Below are 18,812 nucleotides of genomic sequence, written 5' to 3' on the forward strand. Positions count from 1 at the left end.
TGGGGGTGAGACTTCCACCTGCCAGCTGGGGGTCAGTAACACGGTAACGCAGCCTCAGCTGCCGGCTCCCAGAGGCTGCGCACACAGGGAGGAGTGGACTGCAGGGCAGCAGAGCCAGGAAGGGCCAGGGCAAGGGGCTGTGGAATTCACATATTCTCCTACCATTGCTTGGAGTGGGAACTGGCTGACATAACATATTAGGAATTTTCTTGAACTTGTTTTTCTTTAAAAGGAAGGGGTTGGAGGGAGAGATATCTTCTGTCCACTGCTTCACACCCGCATACCTACTCTACCTGGGGTTGGGCCAGACTGAAGTTAGGAGCTGGAGCTGGGACTCAGTGCAGGGCTCCCCTGTGGGTACCCCAGGCCACCTGCTGCCGCCCAAGGTGCACATTAGCAGGGAACTAGATGGGTGAACTAGAGCTGGCACTGAACTCAGGCACTCGGAGAGCATATTAAGTACACCCAAACGACTGCATCTGTTTAAGAAATGTAGAAAGGGGCCCAGCGTGGTAGCCTAGTGGTGTAAGTCTTCACTTTGCAAATGCCAGGCTCCCATATGGGCGTCAGTTTGTGTCCTGGCTGCTCCTCTTCCCATCCAGCTCGCTGCTTGTGGCCTGGGAAAGCAGTTGAGGATGGCCCAAAACCTTGGGACCCTGCACCCACTTGGGAGACCCTGAGGAAGTGCCTGGCTCCTGGCTTCGATCAACTCAGCTCTGGCCATTGCAACCACTTGGGGAGTGAATCAACAGACAGAAGATCTTCCTTTCTCTCTTCTCTGTATATCTGACTTTCCGATAAAAATAAATAAATCTTTAAAAAAAAATCAATGAGTTTGGATCCTGGAAGTCTTTGACCTAAGTTGCTGTTGGATGCTGGGAAAGCAGCCATTTCTCTAGTTGGGCAAGGGTTGGCTTCATGTGCCAGAGGGGAACGGAGGCATTCCGAGTCACTGTCTCCCTGTGGTCCAGGAGAGCCTGCCTTGAGATGTGTTTCTATGAGTCCCCTTTTCAGATGGGAATATTGAGGCTTCCAGCAATGAGCGATGCCAAGCTTTCCCAGGACGGCACAGCTTACCAGAGACCAGGGTGTAGGACTCAAACCCAGGTTCCTAGCCAGGCTGTAGAATCCCACAAAGAGCTTCTGCATCCCACTCCCAACAAGACAGTAGCATCAGGCCTCCTCCCTGCTGTCCCCTTGCCACAAGCCACAGGACTTGGTCATCGGTGCCCCGCCAGGCTGCCCTGGGATCCTAGGTCACTGCTCTCACTTCCTCCCTCACCCAGTCCAGCCTTGGATCCTGCCCAATCATGGCCACACCAGCCAAGAACAAGTGGGGTTCTTCCCTGCCTCTGTCAGAACCTGGAAGAGGAATGGCAGCAAGGCCCCGTCGCTGTGCCGCACCCCGAGACCCACTTCCACCCTTCTGCCCCGCTGTGTGGCCCTGGCTGCTCTCTGCACCCTCAGAGAAGGCCAGGGCCACAGCTGGGGTCAGGTGCACATACCTCCTCCTGCCCAGCCAGCCTGGGGGTGCTGTACCCCAACAGCTGCTGGGGTTCCAGACACCATGTGATTCCTGAAAGCCTGTGGAAGGCATAGAGTCTTTTTTTTTTTTTTTAAGATTTATTTATTTTCATTGGAATGGCAGATATACAGAGAGAAAGAGAGACAGAAAGATCTTCCACCTGCTGTTTCACATTGGCCACAATGGAGCCGAGTTGTTCCGCATCCAGGAGCCAGGAACTTTCTCCAGGTCTCCCAAGCAGGTGGAGGATACCAAGGCTTTGGGCTATCCTCAACTGCTTTCCCAGGCCACAAGCAGGGAGCTGGATGGGAAGTGAAGCAGCGGGAATACAAACCAGCTCCCTTATGGGAGCCTGGCACAGGCAATGCAAGGACTTTAGCTACCATGCTACTGTGCCGGCAAGGAAGATCTTCCATCTGCTGGCTGATTTACTCCACAAGCAGCTACAATGGCTTGAACTGAGTAGATCTGAAGCAAGGAACTTCTTCCGTGTCTCCCACATGAGTGCAGGGTCAAGGCTTTGGGCATTCCTTGACTGCTTTCCCAGGCCACAGGCAGGGAGCTGGATGGGAAGTGGAGCAGTTGGGACATGAACCAGTGCCCATGGGTTGAGGATTTAGCGGACTGAGCCATCACACACTGCTGGGTCTGATCGGTGGGTGTGGAAGACATGAAGGTGTGAAGAGTATTATTCCATTGCAGGCAGGGCTGCACGGCAAGGCCCAGCGGATGTCTCCGCACCCACCTGAAGGCATCTCCACCTCCCTATGCATGGACACCGGACAACCCTGCTGGGATTTCTGTAATCTACTTAGCCATTGTCTGCTCTGCCGAGTTGGTCTTCACTGTCAATGTGAGCTTGGAAGTTGATGTTGCTGATACCATTTTAGCAAAAGGGCCTTTTATTATTGCTGCCCCCACTGACCATATGCTAATCAAGGTTGTTAAGTCCCCAGGTGTAGTGGGAATCTATTCTTTCCTCTTCTCTTGGTCTTTAACTCCCTCCTCCTGTGATGCATTTCCTTCCTTAACTGATTCAAGAAGTTAGGAGGACTGCAGTAGGAATGTGTTACTGATTGATATGCACATCTGTTGAGAGCTTCCTGACCACAGGATCGGGATGGATAACAGCCTGCTTTAAGGTCAAACAAATGGCAGAATTATCCTTGGAAGCACCCACTTGACCATGACGTAAATAGTCTGAGCCAGAGTTTGACTGCTTCTGTATAAATAAAGCCGACAGCTTTCCCGCATTGTCCATTATGATCCTGGGATTGTGGTGGTCCGTTTTTTTTCTCTATGCCTCATCCACGCACCCTTCTTGAGTTCCGAACTCGGCTGGAGCTGGCCTCTGGCAGCACATGGCACCAAGTCTTTACCCGTCATGGCACTCATCCTTCCTACCATCACATCCCAGCATTTTCTCTTCTATTGATTTATTTGAAAGGCAAAGAGAAAAGAGATAAATCTTTCATTTGTTGGCCAATACCAGGTGCCAGGGTCCATGTGGGTGGCAGGGACTCCGAGCAATTGGGCCATGTTCTGCTGCCTCCTAGGGCAGGCATCGTGCTCTGAGTCAAGTGGCAGTTTAACCGTCTGTGCCGCACCGGCCCCTACACACACACACACACACACACACACACACACACACACACTCGCTCTCTCCCTTGCCAGGACAGGCATGGGAGCAGCATCAGTGTACAAAGTTGCTTTATTGTTCCCTGCTGCTTTGCAGTTTATCAGGGTCTGTTCCCTCCGGGGAACATGGCCTTTGAGAAGATAAATACTTATTTGCCCCCCACGCCTTTGCAGGGGGAGGTTCAATAAAAATAGTAATAGAATAACAATAATAATGACTGCATTCAATAATAAAATGCCCCCCCATCCCCCTAATACAATCGGTTAAAGCTTTGAGACCCCTCCGTTTCGGGCAGGGCCCAAGCGTGTTCAGAGACCTTGGTGGCTGCCTTGGGGCGACATCTCCTACCATGAGGCCTTTATAAATACCCACCCCACCCCGTCCCCGCCTGGGAACCACCCCACTGGACGGAACAGCTGACCTAGTCGGTCCTGCTCAGGTCACCTTCCGACCTTCCGCATAGCCACCCCAAGCTCCCACCCCATCCCTGAGCTCCTCCCACCGTCTCCAGCATGCTTCCTCCTCCTCCTCCTCCCCTCTCCTCCTCCTCCTCCCCTCTCCTCCTCCTCCTCCCCTCTCCTCCTCCTCCTTCCCTCTCCTCCTCCCTGGCAATCCTCTTCACTCCTCTGTTTCCCATGCACCTGCCTCTCACCTCCTTCACCTTCACTCTCCCTCCTCCCTCTGGGCCTCAGGAAGTCTTTCCTCCTGCCCCACCCTGTTCCCCATCTGCCCTCAGCTGGGGGACTCACAGGCCACTGCAGATGCCACCTGCTGCCAGGGACCTTCTCGGTCCCTCATCCCAACTCCTTCAAGCCTCCTTTGGGCTTGGCACTGGGTGTGAGAACTTTGGCACAATCCATCAGGCCTGGCTCCCAGGGCTGAGGGGGGCCGTTCTTAGTCCCAGGACTGGCACAGGCTGGGCTGGTCAGAGGAGGACCGAGAGGCAGGAGTACCCAGTCCAGGGAACCGTGGGCAGGCCTAATGGCTGCCACGGCTATCTCAGGTCCTCCCGAGTCCGGCTGCCTTCCACACAGCACAGGCTAGCCAGAGGGTGGCGCCCTTCCCGGTCCTTGCTCCCTAGTGTCCACAGGTCCTGGGGCTGGGTGGGCCCTGCCGGAGGCCTTCACGGGTAGCTTTCGGAGGGCTCAGGAGCTGGGGGGAGGCTCCGGGGTCGCTCAGAGACCTGTAGGGGAGGGAGGGGAGGTCAGGTGTGATGAGCAGGCAGGCCCAGGCCTCCTTAAAGCCCACCTGGCACTGGATCTGTGTGTGTGAGGGGGAGACGGTAAGTCCTTGGGGGAACCCACACCACCACGTTCATTCACTCAGTCCTTCGGTCAACTAACTCTGGGCATTGGCATAGCATCTGACCCTACCAGGGAGGAGGAGGAGACTGCTGGGAAGGGATCAGGGTGGGCATGCAGGGAACCCCAATCCAGCAGGAGTCACACGGAGGTGTGGAGGAAGGTCAGAGGTGGAGGGGCACCAGCAGGGGCGCGGGTAGGGCAGGGGGCATTTTTCCCTATGTAGAGCTGTGTCCGGGCCCCGCCTGGGCATCTGGCAGAGCAAGAGTTGTCAGAGAGGAGAGCAGGCTGGCCACACCTGTCTGTGGCCCTGTCTTAGTGCAGGTGCAGGGCTCAGCACAGGGTCTTGTGGATGGGGGCCCCCCCTCCTCCTGGGATTCACCTGAAGCAGGGAGACCCCGGGGCTGAGAGAGCCCTGGAGAAGGGACACCGACTCGCTGGACAGGGACGCCCACGGCTTCCTCTTCTCTGCATAAACAAAGGTCAATGTCAGATCTGAGGCGTCCCACGCGTGTGCGCGCGTGCTGCAGGCTGGCAGGCAGTGCCGGCAGCTGCCCTTACTTGGGTCCGCGTCTCCCACGAAGCCCTCACTGCCCACAGATGCTGGGCGTCGTGACGCCTCGGAGAAGCTGTGCGGCCGCGGGCCGGAGCTTCGAGCACCACGGCTCTTCTCTGTGGCCTGTTGGGATGCGGAGAGAAAAGGGGGGACCTGAGAAAGGTGTGGCCTGTCCCCCACCTCACAGCTGCCAGAGACTGGAGAGATTTAGAGCCCTCCTGAAGGCCTGCCAGTGGTCCCCGGAGACTTACCTGGTTCCGAGCGCCAGGCTTCCCTTCGGTTGGGCCCACGTGCACCAGGTGGTTGAAGTTGGTGGGCGGTGAGATGAACTTGGAGCGCACAAAGGGATCCTTCAGCATCTCCCTGCGGGCCGATCAGAGTGTAGGAAGAGGGGGCCGAGAGGTCTCCCTGCCTCTCCCCCGTGTGAGGGTCCCCGAGCAGGCGGCCCCGCCCACGCGCACCTGCGCTGCTGCAGCTTCTGCTCTTCCGACACGCGGAAGAAGAAGCGGCGCTTGCTCTTGGAGCGGAACAGCTGGCGCCGGCTGTTGTCCGTGAGGTCCGGGATGTGGAACTCATCCTTCTCTGTGGGAGCGACAAAGAACGTGCCGGGCGTGCACGGTGAGTGGATGGGGCTCCCCAGCTCCCGCGCTCAAGGATGCGCACGCACTCGCTCACCTGCCAGGGGGTTCCTGAGGTAGGTCAGGCGGACTTTCTCGGTGCCATACAGGAACAGGCTGCCCTCTGGATTCAGGGCCCGCACCTGCGCCCGCGGGCAAAGAGGTCAGACCAGGCCCAGCCCAGCCCCTCGGCGGGGCCAGGGCCGCAGGTGAGGGTAGGGATGCCCAACCGCCGCTTTACCTTCTTGAGTGGCACCGTCTGGACCCATTCCGCCCTCCTCACGTCAAACACATCCAGGGAGTTCTCGCTGAACACTGTCAGGTAGGGAGCTGTGTAACCTGTGGAGCCGCGGGGAGACGGAACTGTATGGCCCCAGGGAATCCAGGCACCTCTCTGAACCGTAGGTGGGTGGGTGGGGGCCGTGGGAAATTACACCTTGTTCCCTGCAATGGTAGAGGACTGCTCCCTCCTCCCCAGCAAAGATCCTTCCTGCACGAGCTCTAGTCACGTCATCCCTGGGCCCTCACGAAGTCTAACCACCTGCCGTGGTGGCGTCACTCTCAGACGCTCCGCAGGTGCAGCTCCCTGGAGCTGGGATCCGTGCCCTCCCCCGCAGGTGCAGCTCCCTAGAGCTGGGATCCGTGCCCTCCCCGGGGGGAGGGATGTTTGGGAAGGAGACCTAGCAAGCTGGAGGCAGTGCTGTGCACCCGCCAAGACCATGCTCCGAGCCCTTCCCCAGGGGCACACTGGAGGCGTCCCAAAAGCCCTATGCGCAACTCCCACTGGCCACTAAGTTTGCGCAGAACAGGTCCTTAGTGGAGTGAGGGAGTTCCCCTGGCAGCCGGGGGTGGGTAAAGGGGGCTGAGGCTGCGCAGGATCCTGTCCGCCCCTCACATACCCAAGCAGCCCATGCTCCGTGGCCTTACCCCAGCCCGTGGGTGCCGCAGGCCACAGCAGCTCGTGGCTGCGGGACTTGCGGCCCGTGCTGTCCACATAGACGCCAGCCGTGGTGAAAAGCAGCAGGATCTCGCTGAGGCTGAGCTCCACCGCGCCCAGCGCCTCACCCAGGCCCCCTCGGGCCGGCGGCAGTTCCTCGGGCGCCAGGCCGGCCCCCAGCGCCAGGGGCGCGGCCTCGTTGAGCAGCGGGTAGAGGGCAAAGGCCCCCGCCGCACCCACACACAGCCGGTCGCCCAGCAGCCCCAGACTCTGGACTGGGCCAGGCGCCTGCAGCTCGCGGATGCGCCGCTGCCAGGGCCCTGGGCCGGTGCCCAGCTGGTAGCAAAGCACCTGGCGTTTCACGGCCACGCAGATGACGGGCGTGCGGGCCTGCAGGATGCGCCCAGCTGCCAGCGCCTGGCAGCCTCGCGACTCGACGATCTTAGTACCCGCTGCCTCGGCGCTCTCCAGCTCGGCCAGCGAGAAGAGGCGCACGCTGGGGCCGCGGCCGCATAGCGCCACCAGCAGACCTGCCGTGGGACACACGGCCAGCCGCTGCACCCGCCTGCAGTCCCCCACCTGGAAGATGTCTGCAGGGGCCGCAGGGAGAGAAGGGTGGGTGGGTGAGGAGCCGCCAGCCCCCTCCGCCCCTGGCCGCCCCCAGGGGGGCCCATGCTGGTCAGTACCGTTACTGTGCAGATGGATGACAAAGAGCCCCTCCTCGGTGCCCAGGGCAAGCCGCTCAGGGTCTGGTGGAGGCAGGGCAAGAGTGGGGTTCAGAGGAGATGGGGCGGAATCTCCCCCAGGGTCGGTCTCCCATCACCGCGCCTTGGCTCGCCCCACTAGCGGGCGGGGCTTTGGCAGTCACCCCGGTTTATGGCTGACTGTGTGACTCACACCACCTCATCCCTAATGAAGAGGAAGCAGTCCAGGCCCAGAGCTCCGTGCGGCCCCTGCCCCGTCCCAGGGTCTCTGTGACTCCCTCTGCAGCTGCGTCCCAGCTCCAGCAGAGCCAGAGCTGCCAGGGACACCAAGCGGCTCTGGGTCACCCTGTCTTTCCCTGCTGTCAGTCACACAGGGGCCCCACACAATTGTCTCTTTCTAAAGCATCTGCTCGGGGCTGGTGCTGTAGCAGAGCAGGTAAAGTCACGGCTCATGACGCCCAGCAGCCCTTAGCAAAGCGCTGCTTCGAGTCCCGGCCGTGTTTCCGATACTGCTCCCTTGCTCATGTGCCGGGTAAAGCAGCTGGAGATGGCCCAGTTCTGCCACCCTCACAGGAGGCCTGGTGGAGGTCCAGCCTCCAGGCGCTGACCTGGCCCAGCCCAGGCATGGCAGTTGTTTGAGGAAGGAACTTTTGTCTTCCTCAACCTCCTTCTCCCTCCCCATCCGTAACTCTGCCTTTTGAATAAGTAAAATCTTAATAAACAATGTGTGCATTCCATGCATTTAAGATTCTTCTAGAACTGAAGCCCAGAGAAAACTAAAGTGGCCAGACGCCACGCTCCTTGCCCTGGGCATCCCCCATGCCCACCCCTGTGCCGGGCCCCAGTCCCGTCCCTCAAGGCCCTGGCCGGAGCTCACCGATGACCGCGGCGCACAGTGCATGGGGCAGCAGCGGCAGCCCGTTGTCATAGGCCTCCTTGAGGATGTACACGGGCCGGGGCCGAGGCCACGTGTCCAGCAGTAGCTGCTGCAGTTCGCCCAGCACCTGCAGCCAGCGCGCCCGCTCCCCCTCGCTCTCGGCCAGCAGCAGCACAGTGCATGTGGTCGGAGGCACGGCCAGCTGGGAGGCGGTCACCTGGAGGGAGGGAGCGCAGCTGGAAGGCTGTGCACTGCAGCCACCCAGCCTTCCTCCCTGCCCTCCTCCGGCTGTTAGCAGCACTGACCGCCAGCTTGCAGGGTGCAGTGCTGGGCGCGGCCGGCGGCGGCAGGGGACAGGCCAGAGAGGGTGGTCGGACGGGTGCACGGAGGGTCGCAGGGCCCTGTGATGTTGGGGGGGAAGGGGTGGCAGCGAGGGAACACGGGGTTGGGGAGGGGCTGGGGGACAGTGTGAGGAATGAGGGGAGAGTGGCACCCCAGCACACCCTGGGAACTCAAGAGGCTAGCAACTAGATGGGTGCCATCTCAGGGACCTGGTGGAGGGTGGGGAGGTGCTCCTGGAGGGCCCCAAGCAGGGCGAGGTCCCAGCCAGATTCCCAGAGGCACGCCCCCATACAGGAGGCTACCACAGGCACCTGTACTGGGGGAGGGCCCCACGCCAACCACTCACCCTAAAGATGCGTGGCAGGTCCCGCGACTGGGCATGGATAACATCGGAGGCCAGGACAGGGGTGGCTGAGAACTGGGGGTCCCTGGGGAATGCCACAAAGTGGGTCAGAGGCCGCACTGCCACTGGCTGCTCACCTACCCTCTCACAGTGGCCAGCCCCATGCCCACACACCACCGCCCCTTACCCACCTCAGATCCAAGGCCTGCAGCAGGGCCCCGCTGGCCGGGCTCAGCCGCGGGTCGGGCGCATCGAAGAGCAGCAGGCGAGAGTCGCTGAGCGCGGCAAACACCCGCTGCCAGCCACGCCGCACGCCCGAGGGCCGGGGCACCTGTGTGAGAGGCAGGCATGGGAGGAAGGGCCACCACATCTCTGCCTGCTGCCCACCCCCCACCCCCTGTAGCCACCTCCAGCCCCAGCTCACCGACAGGAAGCCCTCGTAGGCAGTGCCTCTGCCTGTGTCAGGGTGTACTCCCAGGGCTGTGTGGAGAAGGTCAGGGGGCACGGGGCAGGGGGGAGCCTGGGAGGCACAGGCTGAGTGGCAGAAGTAGCCACAGGCTGTGGGAAGAAGGGGAGAGGCCAGGCGAGTGAGACCGAGGGGAGACCAAGCCCCCTAAGACCACCCTGACTGCCCCGCCTCCCCCAGGAGACCTAGGCCGGGGTGGTGGGAGGCGGTGCTCGCTGGGACAGCTCTCACCATCACAGCCCAAGCCCTGGCGGGCCAGGCCCAGCATCAGCGAGGTACAGCGGAGACACTTGGTAGGGGACGGGAAACTCCGGGGGCGGAGCGAGTGTGAGCTGGGCTGCGGGGATGGAGGGGGCAGGCATGCCATTACTTAGAGGGCCATGGTGCCCATACCGAGCCCCAGCAAGTCTGTGGCACTGGGCATGCTCATTGCCCTGGCTGTAAGGCCCACTCCTTCCCTAGCAAAGACCCTCAGCCCAGATGGCACCCCCATCCATCATGCCCCCTCCAGACACTGACCTTGGCAGTGGTGCCTTCTGCAGGGGACCCAGGCACTCGGGGAAACCCAGCCTATCAGGGGACATGGGACAGGGGCAGGTGAGGGGGCGGCGGGCATGATCCGCTCACTCCCAATCCCATGCCCAGGGATCCTACCCACACTCACCGCCACGCGTAGGCTGCGGCGGCCCTCAGGCCTCAGCTCAGGCTCCATCCCAGGCCTTGGGGCCTCTCCTGAGGGGCCAGGATCCTTGGCTGCATCCTTCTGCAGTCAGGGGAGGGAAGGGCAAGGTCAGGGTCTGCCCCACCCCCTGCCTGGGCCCCTGGCAGCCCCAGTCCTGGGCTCCTACCTCTGAGGCGCCCCGGAAGGACAGGAGGGGAATCAGGGAACTGGAGCATTTGGCATCTGCAAAGACAAGTTGGGGGTCACGGGGCAGGGGCCCTGGGCCTAGCGGGCGGGGCAGGGCTGAGGCCTCAGAAGCAGCACCACCAGTCTGGGAGGGGACACTGACCGCCAGACCCGCGGGCACGCAGCTCCTCACGCAGGGCAGCCAGCTCTTGCTCTAAGGCCTTGTTCTGCTTCTCAGCCTCTTGGAGACGCCTGCCAGGAACACACAGGGCTCAGCAAGCAGCCTGGAATGCAGGGGCAGTCGGTGCCACATCCCCCCTCCTCCAACAAGCCCACCAGTCGCCCCTGGCCTCACCGCTCAGCTTGCAGCTGGGCCTCCTGTGCTTGGGTCAGCCGCTCCTGCAGGGCCTGCTTGGCACGGATTTCAGCCTCCAGTGCAGACTGGAGCTCCAGCCGGGCCGAGGCCTCCATCTTCTGCAGCCGCCTTGCCTTCCACTGGTGGTCCTGGGGCCACAGACAGCATCCCCACCGTGAACTGGCTGCCTCGGCACCGCCGCCCACGCCCCTCCCCAGGAATTCTCCAGGGCTCACCAGCGGCCGTGTGGGGGGTGTCTGGGCGCCCATGCTCCCCAAGGACTCCAGCTCCTCGGACATCTTGGTGGCCAGCGCCTGCAGGTAGCCCCTGGACACCTTCTCATCGTTCACCCTGACAAGGAAGGGGGCTCCAGGTCACGGGGCGAGCCGCAGCCAGCCCACCCATCCCGTCCCTGCCCCAGTCCTGGTCCAGCCCCCGGCCCATGGGTACCTACCAGGTGAGGATGTCAGCGATCTGGGCCTCCCAGTTGCTCTCCGTCTCCCGCCTTTCGCCCTCCAGCCGCCGTTTGCTCTGCTGCAGCTGCTCCAGTTCCTCCGTCAGCTGTGCCGAGCAGGAAACGGTGTGGGTCCCCACGGGGTCCCACCCCCTCCCTGCAGGACTCCCCAGCCCACCCCCCACTCTTAAGTCATCACCTGGGGCTCCGGGCACTGCCCTCCCCCTCCCCTGCCTACCTGACTCGGGCATGCCTCTGGGCACCTGCCCCCAACACTGCCAGCCTCCACACTGCACACCTGACTCAGGCTTCTGGGGCAAACCCCCTGCACTCACCCGCTCCTGCTCCCGACTCAGCCGCGCATTCTCCTCCTGCAGCCGGCACAGCGCCTCCTCCTTCCCGCCAGGCCTGGGGAGCAGATGGCCCCAGCGGTGACCTCTGGCTCAGTCCACTGTCTACCTGCTCCACTCCCCGCCGCCCTGGGAGCCCCCAGCTCACCCCAGGCTGTGGGCCTGCTCCAGCTGCTCCCGTAGGGCGGACACCTCCTCCCGCAGCAGCCAGGCCTCCTGTGGGTGCCCCTTGGGTGGTGCTGTGCTGTTGGTCTCAGAAGCCCTGTGCACAGGCTTAAGGACACAGAAGGGTCAGCCCAGGGGGACTCCATGCACAGCCCCCCCCCGCACCACATCCCTGAGAGGCCCGAATGGGGTCAGATGGAGGCTGAGCCACTCAACACAGAGGCACAGACTCAGTACCTCGGCCCGGGAGGTGTCCTTGTCCCGGTTCTGCTCGTGCTGCCCCCGGAGCTGTGTCACCTCCAGGTTCAGGGTGGCCACCTGTGCCTCCAGCTGTGACAGGGATAGAGGACAGGGCTGACCCTGACCTTGTCTTCCCGGTCTTGCCACGCCCTTTACCACAGATGTAGGCTGTGCTGGCCACAGCGGGCACAAGGCAGCAGAGTACCCAGACCAACCTGCAGCTCGGCGTTCCCTCCCCATGACAACACAGGGCTGCCAATGCCCGCACTGCCCCCCAACCCCTGCATCCTGCGACCATGCCTGGCTCACCTCTCGCCGGACACCCTGGGCTTCCTCCAGCTGGCAGCTCAGGGCCTGTGCCCGGCTAGCAGTAGCTGCCTCATTTTCCTGGGCCTCCTGTAGCCTCCGGAGCAGCTCCTCCTGCCGGCCATGGGCCCTGCACAGCTCCTGCGCTTGAGCGTGCAGTGCCGCCCGTGCGTCGGCCAGTTCCTGGGGACAAGGCCCGGGGTCAGAACAGCGCTGGGGGTGTGTGCCAGACAGCCCTGGGCCACCGACCGACCTTGCCAGGCCCTCACCTGCTGCAGCTCACTGTCCTGGCCTGGGCCGCTGGCTGGGGGCCCGTCGGGCTGGACCAAGGGGGCTTTGCTGTTCCTCGATGACTCTGCCGGGAAGAGCTGTTGAGCACCAGGCACCCCGCCTCCCCCAGCGGCCCTCCCAGCCCTGCCCAGCCAACCCCCTCACCTGCGTGCTTCCAGCTCAGCTTGACCTCCGGCCCCGCAGCAGCCGCTGGCTCAGGATTTCTCTCAGCACTAGGACCGGGAGACAATAAGAGCTCAGGTTGGGACGACCCCTAGGTGCCCAATGCCTCTGCCCACATCTGAGCATCCATTCACCCCAGAAACACCTAATGGCATGCCAGCTCCTCTTCCAGGCCCAGCAGGCACACGCGGTGCAATCTCAGATGATTAACGTACCGGTTGGAAGGAACCCCCCGCCCCTGCCTCACTCACACACACAGGGTTGCTCAGAGCATCCACCAGGACTCGCTGTGGCCCCAGGCCACCAGGAGGCCATCCTGCCCACTTCAGAGTAACAAAGTGAGGCCCGGGAGCAGTAGGGGCGCCCTCAACTCTCTTGGCCTCCGGTTCTGAGTCCAGGGTCCAAGGAGGACATGAGAGCCCGGAGCACCTGTCCTGTGTATGCGCTAGGCGGCCATTTCGCTCTCTCACCTGCCTGAGGTGTAGGTAAAGCCCACGAATGGCAGGTGATGGCCCGAGAAGGCCCCATGGGTGGGTGGTGGCAGAGTCCCCTGCAGAGGAGAGAAGGGCACACGGTTAGCAGGTGAATGTCCAGGTGGAGGCCGGGGAACTCAGCCCTGCGTGGACAGCAGTCGAAGGGCCTAACACGGCTTCCGCCTGAGCCGGGGGACCACAGCCCTCACCCAGGGGCTACCAGGAACTTTCTTCCTTAGCATCCTTGGAAAAGGTCTGCGAAACAGCCTTGTATACAACACGGCCTGTTTTGGTGCCAAAAAGTTTTTCAGACCCATGAGTGGTTTTTTCCCCATATAATATGCATTTTACATGAGCTTTGGGGAAAATTTGCTTGTACTTGGGCATTTAAAACTTTTTTTCAGGGGAGGGGGAGGCCCAGCATGGTAACCTAGCAACCAAAATCCTCTCCTTGTACGTGCCTAGATCCCATATGGGCACCGGTTCTAATCCCAGCAGCCCCGTTTCCCATCCAGCTCCCTGCCTGTGGCCTGGGAAAGCAGCTGAACATGGCGCAAAGCCTTGGGACCCTGCACCCGCTTAGGAGACCCAGAAGAAGCTCTAGGCTCTGGGCTACTGGCTTCAGCTTGGCACAGCTCTGGCCGTTGCAGCCACTTGGGGAGTGAATCAGTGGATGGAGGAGGATCTTCCTCTCTGTCCCTCCTCCTCTCTGTATATGTGCCTTTTCAATAAAAAGAAATAAATCTTAAAAAAAAAATTTTGTCCTAAGCTGAACTTTTTTTTTTTTTTTTTACTTCTGGGAAAGGCAGAGCCAACTCTCCACCTACAAGTCCCCTCCCCAGCTGTCCCCAACTGGGACCTGCACTGCATCCGGGTCTTCTGGGAGGGCGGTATAAAGCCAGACACTGGAGCCCATTCACTACAGGCCCCTGTGCCTGCAGCAGCAGACAGCTGGAGCCAGGGGCCCGGGGCCAGGGATGAGAACCAGGCAGCCTGCTGTGCACCGTGGGCGCCTGCACCGCCCAGCCACACGCCCTGCTGCAGCCTTCTGGAACGCCACGTCCCATGAGCACATACAGAAGCACATGTGTGTGAGTTCTGGCTCATGGGATGACCCCGGGAGCTTGACTCCCAACACCCTAGCTGGGGGCAGGTGAACTGGGTCACTTCCCTCAAGGCCAGAGCTGCTTCAAGGAACTCTCGGGGCTTCCCATGGCTCCCCCCGACTTCCCACAGGGCCAGCAGCTGGCCACTCACTGGGTGGTTAAGGGTGTCATCATCCACATCAAAGTTGGAGGTGTCCAGGGGTCCCCGCAGCTCGGGGACGTAGGGGGCGGTGCTGGTGGCTAGCCGCTCCCAGTCTACACCTTCGAAGAAGGGGTGGTTCCGGAAGTCATCCAGCCCACCACGGCCCAGCCGCTCCTCCTGGCGGCACAGCAGTTGGCGGATCAGGTCCTGGGCACTGGCGGGCACGTCGGGCACATCAGGAGGAAACTGCAAGTGATCCTACGGCCAGGGGTGGCGCAGCTGGGTCAGGTCTGGCTGGGCATCTCCAGCCACACAGCAGGGCTCCCCGCTGCCCTTGCTAGCACCCCAGAGCGAGCTGCATGGCCACACCTCGTGGTTCATGATCTTGCCATAGGTCTCCACTAAGGACTCAGCGTAGAAGGGTGTCTCCCCAAACAGCAGCTCATAGGCACACACTCCTAGCGACCACCAGTCACACTGCGGCCCGTAGTGACCTTTGCCCTCCTCCATGGCCTGCAGGATCTCGGGGGAAATGTAGTCCGGCGTGCCCACTGCCACCGATGAGTCCACCTGGGGGGGAGCCACGTGGAGAGCTGTGGATTCAGCTGGTTCCGATGGGCCCTGGCGGAAACCCTGGCACCCTCACGCCCCCAAGGCTGGCTTGGCACTCACTCTACCCACCCTGCAGTTGGCCTGCCATTCCCCACTCCCCGGCATATCTGCAACTCAGTGGGTGGGCCCGAGTTCTCACCATGCCGCGGTTATTGAGCCGCAGGCAGGAGCCGAAGTCAGCCAGGCGGATGTGCCCGTTCATGTCCAGCAGGACATTGTCCGGCTTCACGTCCCTTGGGGAGGGGAGCGTGGGGAAAGTGAGGGGTTTGGTCTGAGGGGGGGAAGATGGGCAATCAGGCTCACCCCCAGGTGCTCAAGCAGGGGCAGGTGTGGGCTGTGGCTCCTGTGTACGGGTTGGGGGCTGGCGCATGGCAGGCTGCTGGCAGGAAGCTGCATATGCCCTACCTATGCACGTAACCCAGCTGGTGCAGCGAGTGGATGGCGAGTACCATCTCAGCCAGGTAGAACTGCGCCAGCTCGGGTGGCAGGCGGTCCTCAAAGCGGCTGAGCAGGGTGAGCAGGTCCCCGCCCGCGTAGTAGTCCATGACCAGGTACTGCAGGCGTAGGGTGGGGCAGGGGTGGGGCGCAGAGGGAATCAGCTTTGGGACCCCGCCCACTTCTCAGCCAGCCCCCAGTGGAGACCAGGGGAGTGGCCTGGCCCTAGGGGCATGGGGCCGCTCCTGCCCCCCAACCCTGCCCCAATACCCAGCTTGGTCCAGGACCCCCTCACCAGGTACTCCTCATCCTGGAAGGCGTAATGCAGAGTGGTCACCCAGTGGCCATCCCCCTTCACCAACACATCTCGCTCCTCCCGGAAGCAGGCTGTCTGTAGGCGGTCAGGGGTCTGGGTCAGGAACCGCCCCCTCACCAACCCAACTGGCTCAGGCCTCAAGCATTATCATAAAGAAAATGGATGGAGACCACAAGTTCTCTTGTGGAGGCTGCCAGTCAGCAGCCCTGCCCGACTCCCAGGGGCCCTGGAGGCCTCCCCCTCCGCAGCCCCGGCCGCAGCCCCGGCCCCAGCCCCGGCCGCCCAGTGCATCTTCACCTCAGCTCTCTTCAGCATCTCCCACTTGTGCAGCATCTTCATTGCAAAAATCTGCCCCGTGTCCCTCTGCCTCACCACGGCGACCTGGGCCGGGGCAGCAGTGGGTGTGTGTGAGCCCAGCCAGGAGAGCACGCATCACCCCTCCACAAACACTGCACCTCCACTCACCTCGCCAAAGGCCCCTCGTCCGATCACCTTCAGGATCTCAAAGTCATCCCTCTGTAGGCGCAGCTCCTTCACCTGCTCCACGAAGGGACTGGCTGTGGGCACAAAGCGAGGCTCGGGGCATTGGCGGACGGACCAGCTCCCCAGGGACAGCCTCTTGCCAATGAGCATGGCTTGTGCCTGAAGCTTGGCGGGCAGAGGGTCCCACACCTCCCAGGACTCCCCTGTCCCCTGGCAGCCCTGGGGTCTCATGAGACTTGCACTCCTCCATCCCCAGCCGGTGGCAAGGAGAGTAGGTGAGAGGGGTGTCTAGCCCTGGCCGGCCAGGTCACCCTGGGGATACCGTCCACAGTCAGCGCTTGGCCCCCTAACTCGGCCAGGTCAGGGCCTGTCTCAGAAAACTGGATAGGTGACATTCCTTGTCCCCAGGGAGGTATCTCTGCCTCTCTCCAGGAGCTGTGGGCCTGGGTCCCAGGACCCTGCGGGTACAGTGGCACCTGGCTGGGGGTAAGGCCTGGGGCAGTGGTGGTGTGATGTGGTGTGGCTGGGCTCCCAGGAGGACAGGCCCAGGGGGCGGGGTCTGGGGCTGGAGGTAGCAACGTTTCCTGCTGGCAAGTCAGAAACAGGCAGGAAGAACTTACCCTGCAGCCGGGTACCGGCACCTGCCCCGCCAGCCCGGCCGAGTCCCTCCTGCTGGCCAGGGCACTCCACTTTGCCACCTCCAGGAGGGGCACCTGCAGCCAGGCTTGGGAGCAGCTGCTGCCTGGCTCCTTGGCTCAGTTTCCTGCCTGCCAGCTGGGCAGGCGGGCGGCGGGTGGGACGGGAGCTGCCCCACTGGTTTATCGGGCAGAGCCCTGCAGCGGGGGCGGTGTGAGAACCTCATCACAGACATTAATTGTCTCTTTCCCAGGTCTGTGTGTGGAGCAGGAAGCACATAGCGCAGCAGGGGAGGACCAAGGCCAGGACAGGGACCCGTCAGCTACACAGGGGCCCCAGAACGTTCCCGACCTCCCTGGACAGGCTGCCCTGGTGCCCACAGAGGAGGGGGTGCTGGGTAGGGGTGAGGACAAGTTGAGGCAGGAGAGGCATTGAGTCACTGCCCTTCAAGTTACCTCGGGAGATGGCAATAGGTACACACACACACACACACACACACACACACACACGTGCAGGGCTGTCCCGGGCTGGGCTGACGGGTGACGACATGGACACAGGAGGCCCCCAGTCTGCCCTCGCCCCAGATATCAGACCTGTTGGCATGCTGGGCCGGCAGATCCTCAGCCGTGCCAGGCCGAGCCCTGCCCCTGCCCAGAGTCAAGGGCGCCAGGAACGCTGGTTGCCCACTACACAAACAGCAACCTCACCCTGCTCTCCATACCGGGCTCCTGGACAGCCAGCCACCCCCCCCCCAACTGCCCCACCACACAGTCCGGCCGGGTGTGACCAGGGAACCCTCCAGCTGGCACCAGTGCCCACACCATGCTCAGGGTCACCCCGGGCCAGCCACTCCTGGTGACTCAGAAAAGAAACCAGGAAAGGACGCAGACCCACCTGGGGCCAGTCCTGCGACCCTGCGGCGAGATCAGGCGGGTGGGTGGGCCTGTATGCAGGGAGCTTGGGTGTGCGTGTGTGTGTGTGTGTGTGTGTGGTGGGGAGAGGGTAAGGGCAGGGAATTACAAGGCCCAGACCCCAGGCTGGACACAAACCCGGGGTTGTGAGCCCTGTAGGGCGCATGCCAGGGGGAAGGGGGACCCTCAGGGGCTGGGACTATGTCCCTGTCACCACAAGGACTGCAGGGGGCCCGGGTGACAGGCGCTGCGTGTGGGTTTGCTCTAGGCTGGTGCTGTGATGGTCAAGCAATCCTGTCCGCAGCTCACAGAGAGTGGCTACGCGCGCCTGGCGTCTACACACATGGGGACAAGTTTGCGTTCCTATGCTGTTTGCACATGCCGGGGTTGGAGAAGGGGTCAACAGATGCGCGCCTGAATCTACGCGGCGGCACGTGTGGGGGACTCGCTGCGAGGCAGGTCCCTGCGGGAGGGTCCGAGTCTCTGCGCAGTGTGTGTCCCCAGGACCGAACCACCACCCCACCAACACCTCCCTGCACTCGGTGCCATCCGGGGGCCACTCACCCCAGCTCAGGAACTGCGCCACGTTGCGCTCCCGCCGCAGAGGGGCACTGCTGAGTTCGTGGTACAGTCCCAGGAGCAGATCGAGGAGGCCGTCGAGTCCCGGGCCGCCGGCCTCGCTCCGCGCCAGGCGCTCCAGCGCGCGCAGCCGCCGCTCCATGGCTGCGGCCGGAGGCCCTCGCGCCCGCGCAGGAGCCGGACGTCTCACATGCCCATCCGTCGGCCGGCCCGTCGGTCTGTCCGTGCGGCCTCCCCCCACCCTCCCGCCCTCCCCGCTGTCACCTTCCTCGGCCGCCGCCCGCGCGCCCTCACCTGGGCGCCCTGCGCCCCGCCCCCGACGGACGGGCAGGTGCGCACCGGCCAATGGGAGCCGCGGCTGCAGGTGAAGGTGGGAGGGCGGAGGCGCGCGGGGGGCGGCACCGAGTCCCGGCCAGGAAGTGGGAGGGCGGGGTGGCCGCGGCAGCCCGGAGCCCGGGGTCGGGGTGCAGGGGCCTGTCGGGGTGCAGCCCCAGCCCCGCGTGTCTGCCGGAGCCCTCGCCCAAGCTGCGGGAATGTTCCAGGCGCTCCAGCTGCCCTGGCGCCCCGGACCCACGGGGAGAGGGGCCGGGGACGCCCTCCGGCCCCGGCGCCGGATGGGAGTTGTAGTTCCCTCCTCCTTGC

General features: G+C 62.7%; 1 protein-coding gene across 1 annotated transcript; it reads right to left on the minus strand.

Moving 5' to 3' along the window:
• Positions 1–3,856: 3,856 nt before the first annotated feature.
• Positions 3,857–18,409, minus strand: CDC42BPG (CDC42 binding protein kinase gamma). The gene is made up of 36 exons (XM_040970793.1): positions 18,156–18,409; positions 16,027–16,118; positions 15,859–15,942; positions 15,541–15,636; positions 15,216–15,364; positions 14,950–15,043; positions 14,568–14,768; positions 14,208–14,456; positions 12,948–13,027; positions 12,460–12,527; positions 12,294–12,379; positions 12,028–12,207; positions 11,716–11,808; positions 11,462–11,586; positions 11,299–11,371; positions 10,964–11,070; positions 10,746–10,860; positions 10,510–10,658; positions 10,318–10,406; positions 10,156–10,211; positions 9,972–10,067; positions 9,827–9,877; positions 9,539–9,644; positions 9,266–9,399; positions 9,033–9,172; positions 8,845–8,926; positions 8,157–8,373; positions 7,262–7,324; positions 6,566–7,165; positions 5,880–5,977; positions 5,697–5,781; positions 5,483–5,603; positions 5,269–5,384; positions 5,027–5,137; positions 4,848–4,933; positions 3,857–4,347 (listed from the first exon to the last, which is right to left on the minus strand). Exons 1-36 carry the CDS (start codon positions 18,310–18,312, stop codon positions 4,288–4,290), a joined length of 4,509 nt encoding a protein of 1,502 aa, XP_040826727.1. The 5' UTR covers positions 18,313–18,409; the 3' UTR covers positions 3,857–4,287.
• Between the last annotated feature and the right edge of the window lie 403 nt (positions 18,410–18,812).

Source organism: Ochotona curzoniae, unplaced genomic scaffold (assembly GCF_017591425.1).
Source record: "Ochotona curzoniae isolate NIBS_2020 unplaced genomic scaffold, NIBS_Ocur_1.0 scaffold_4937, whole genome shotgun sequence".
In the NCBI taxonomy this organism is placed as follows: Eukaryota; Metazoa; Chordata; class Mammalia; order Lagomorpha; family Ochotonidae; genus Ochotona; species Ochotona curzoniae.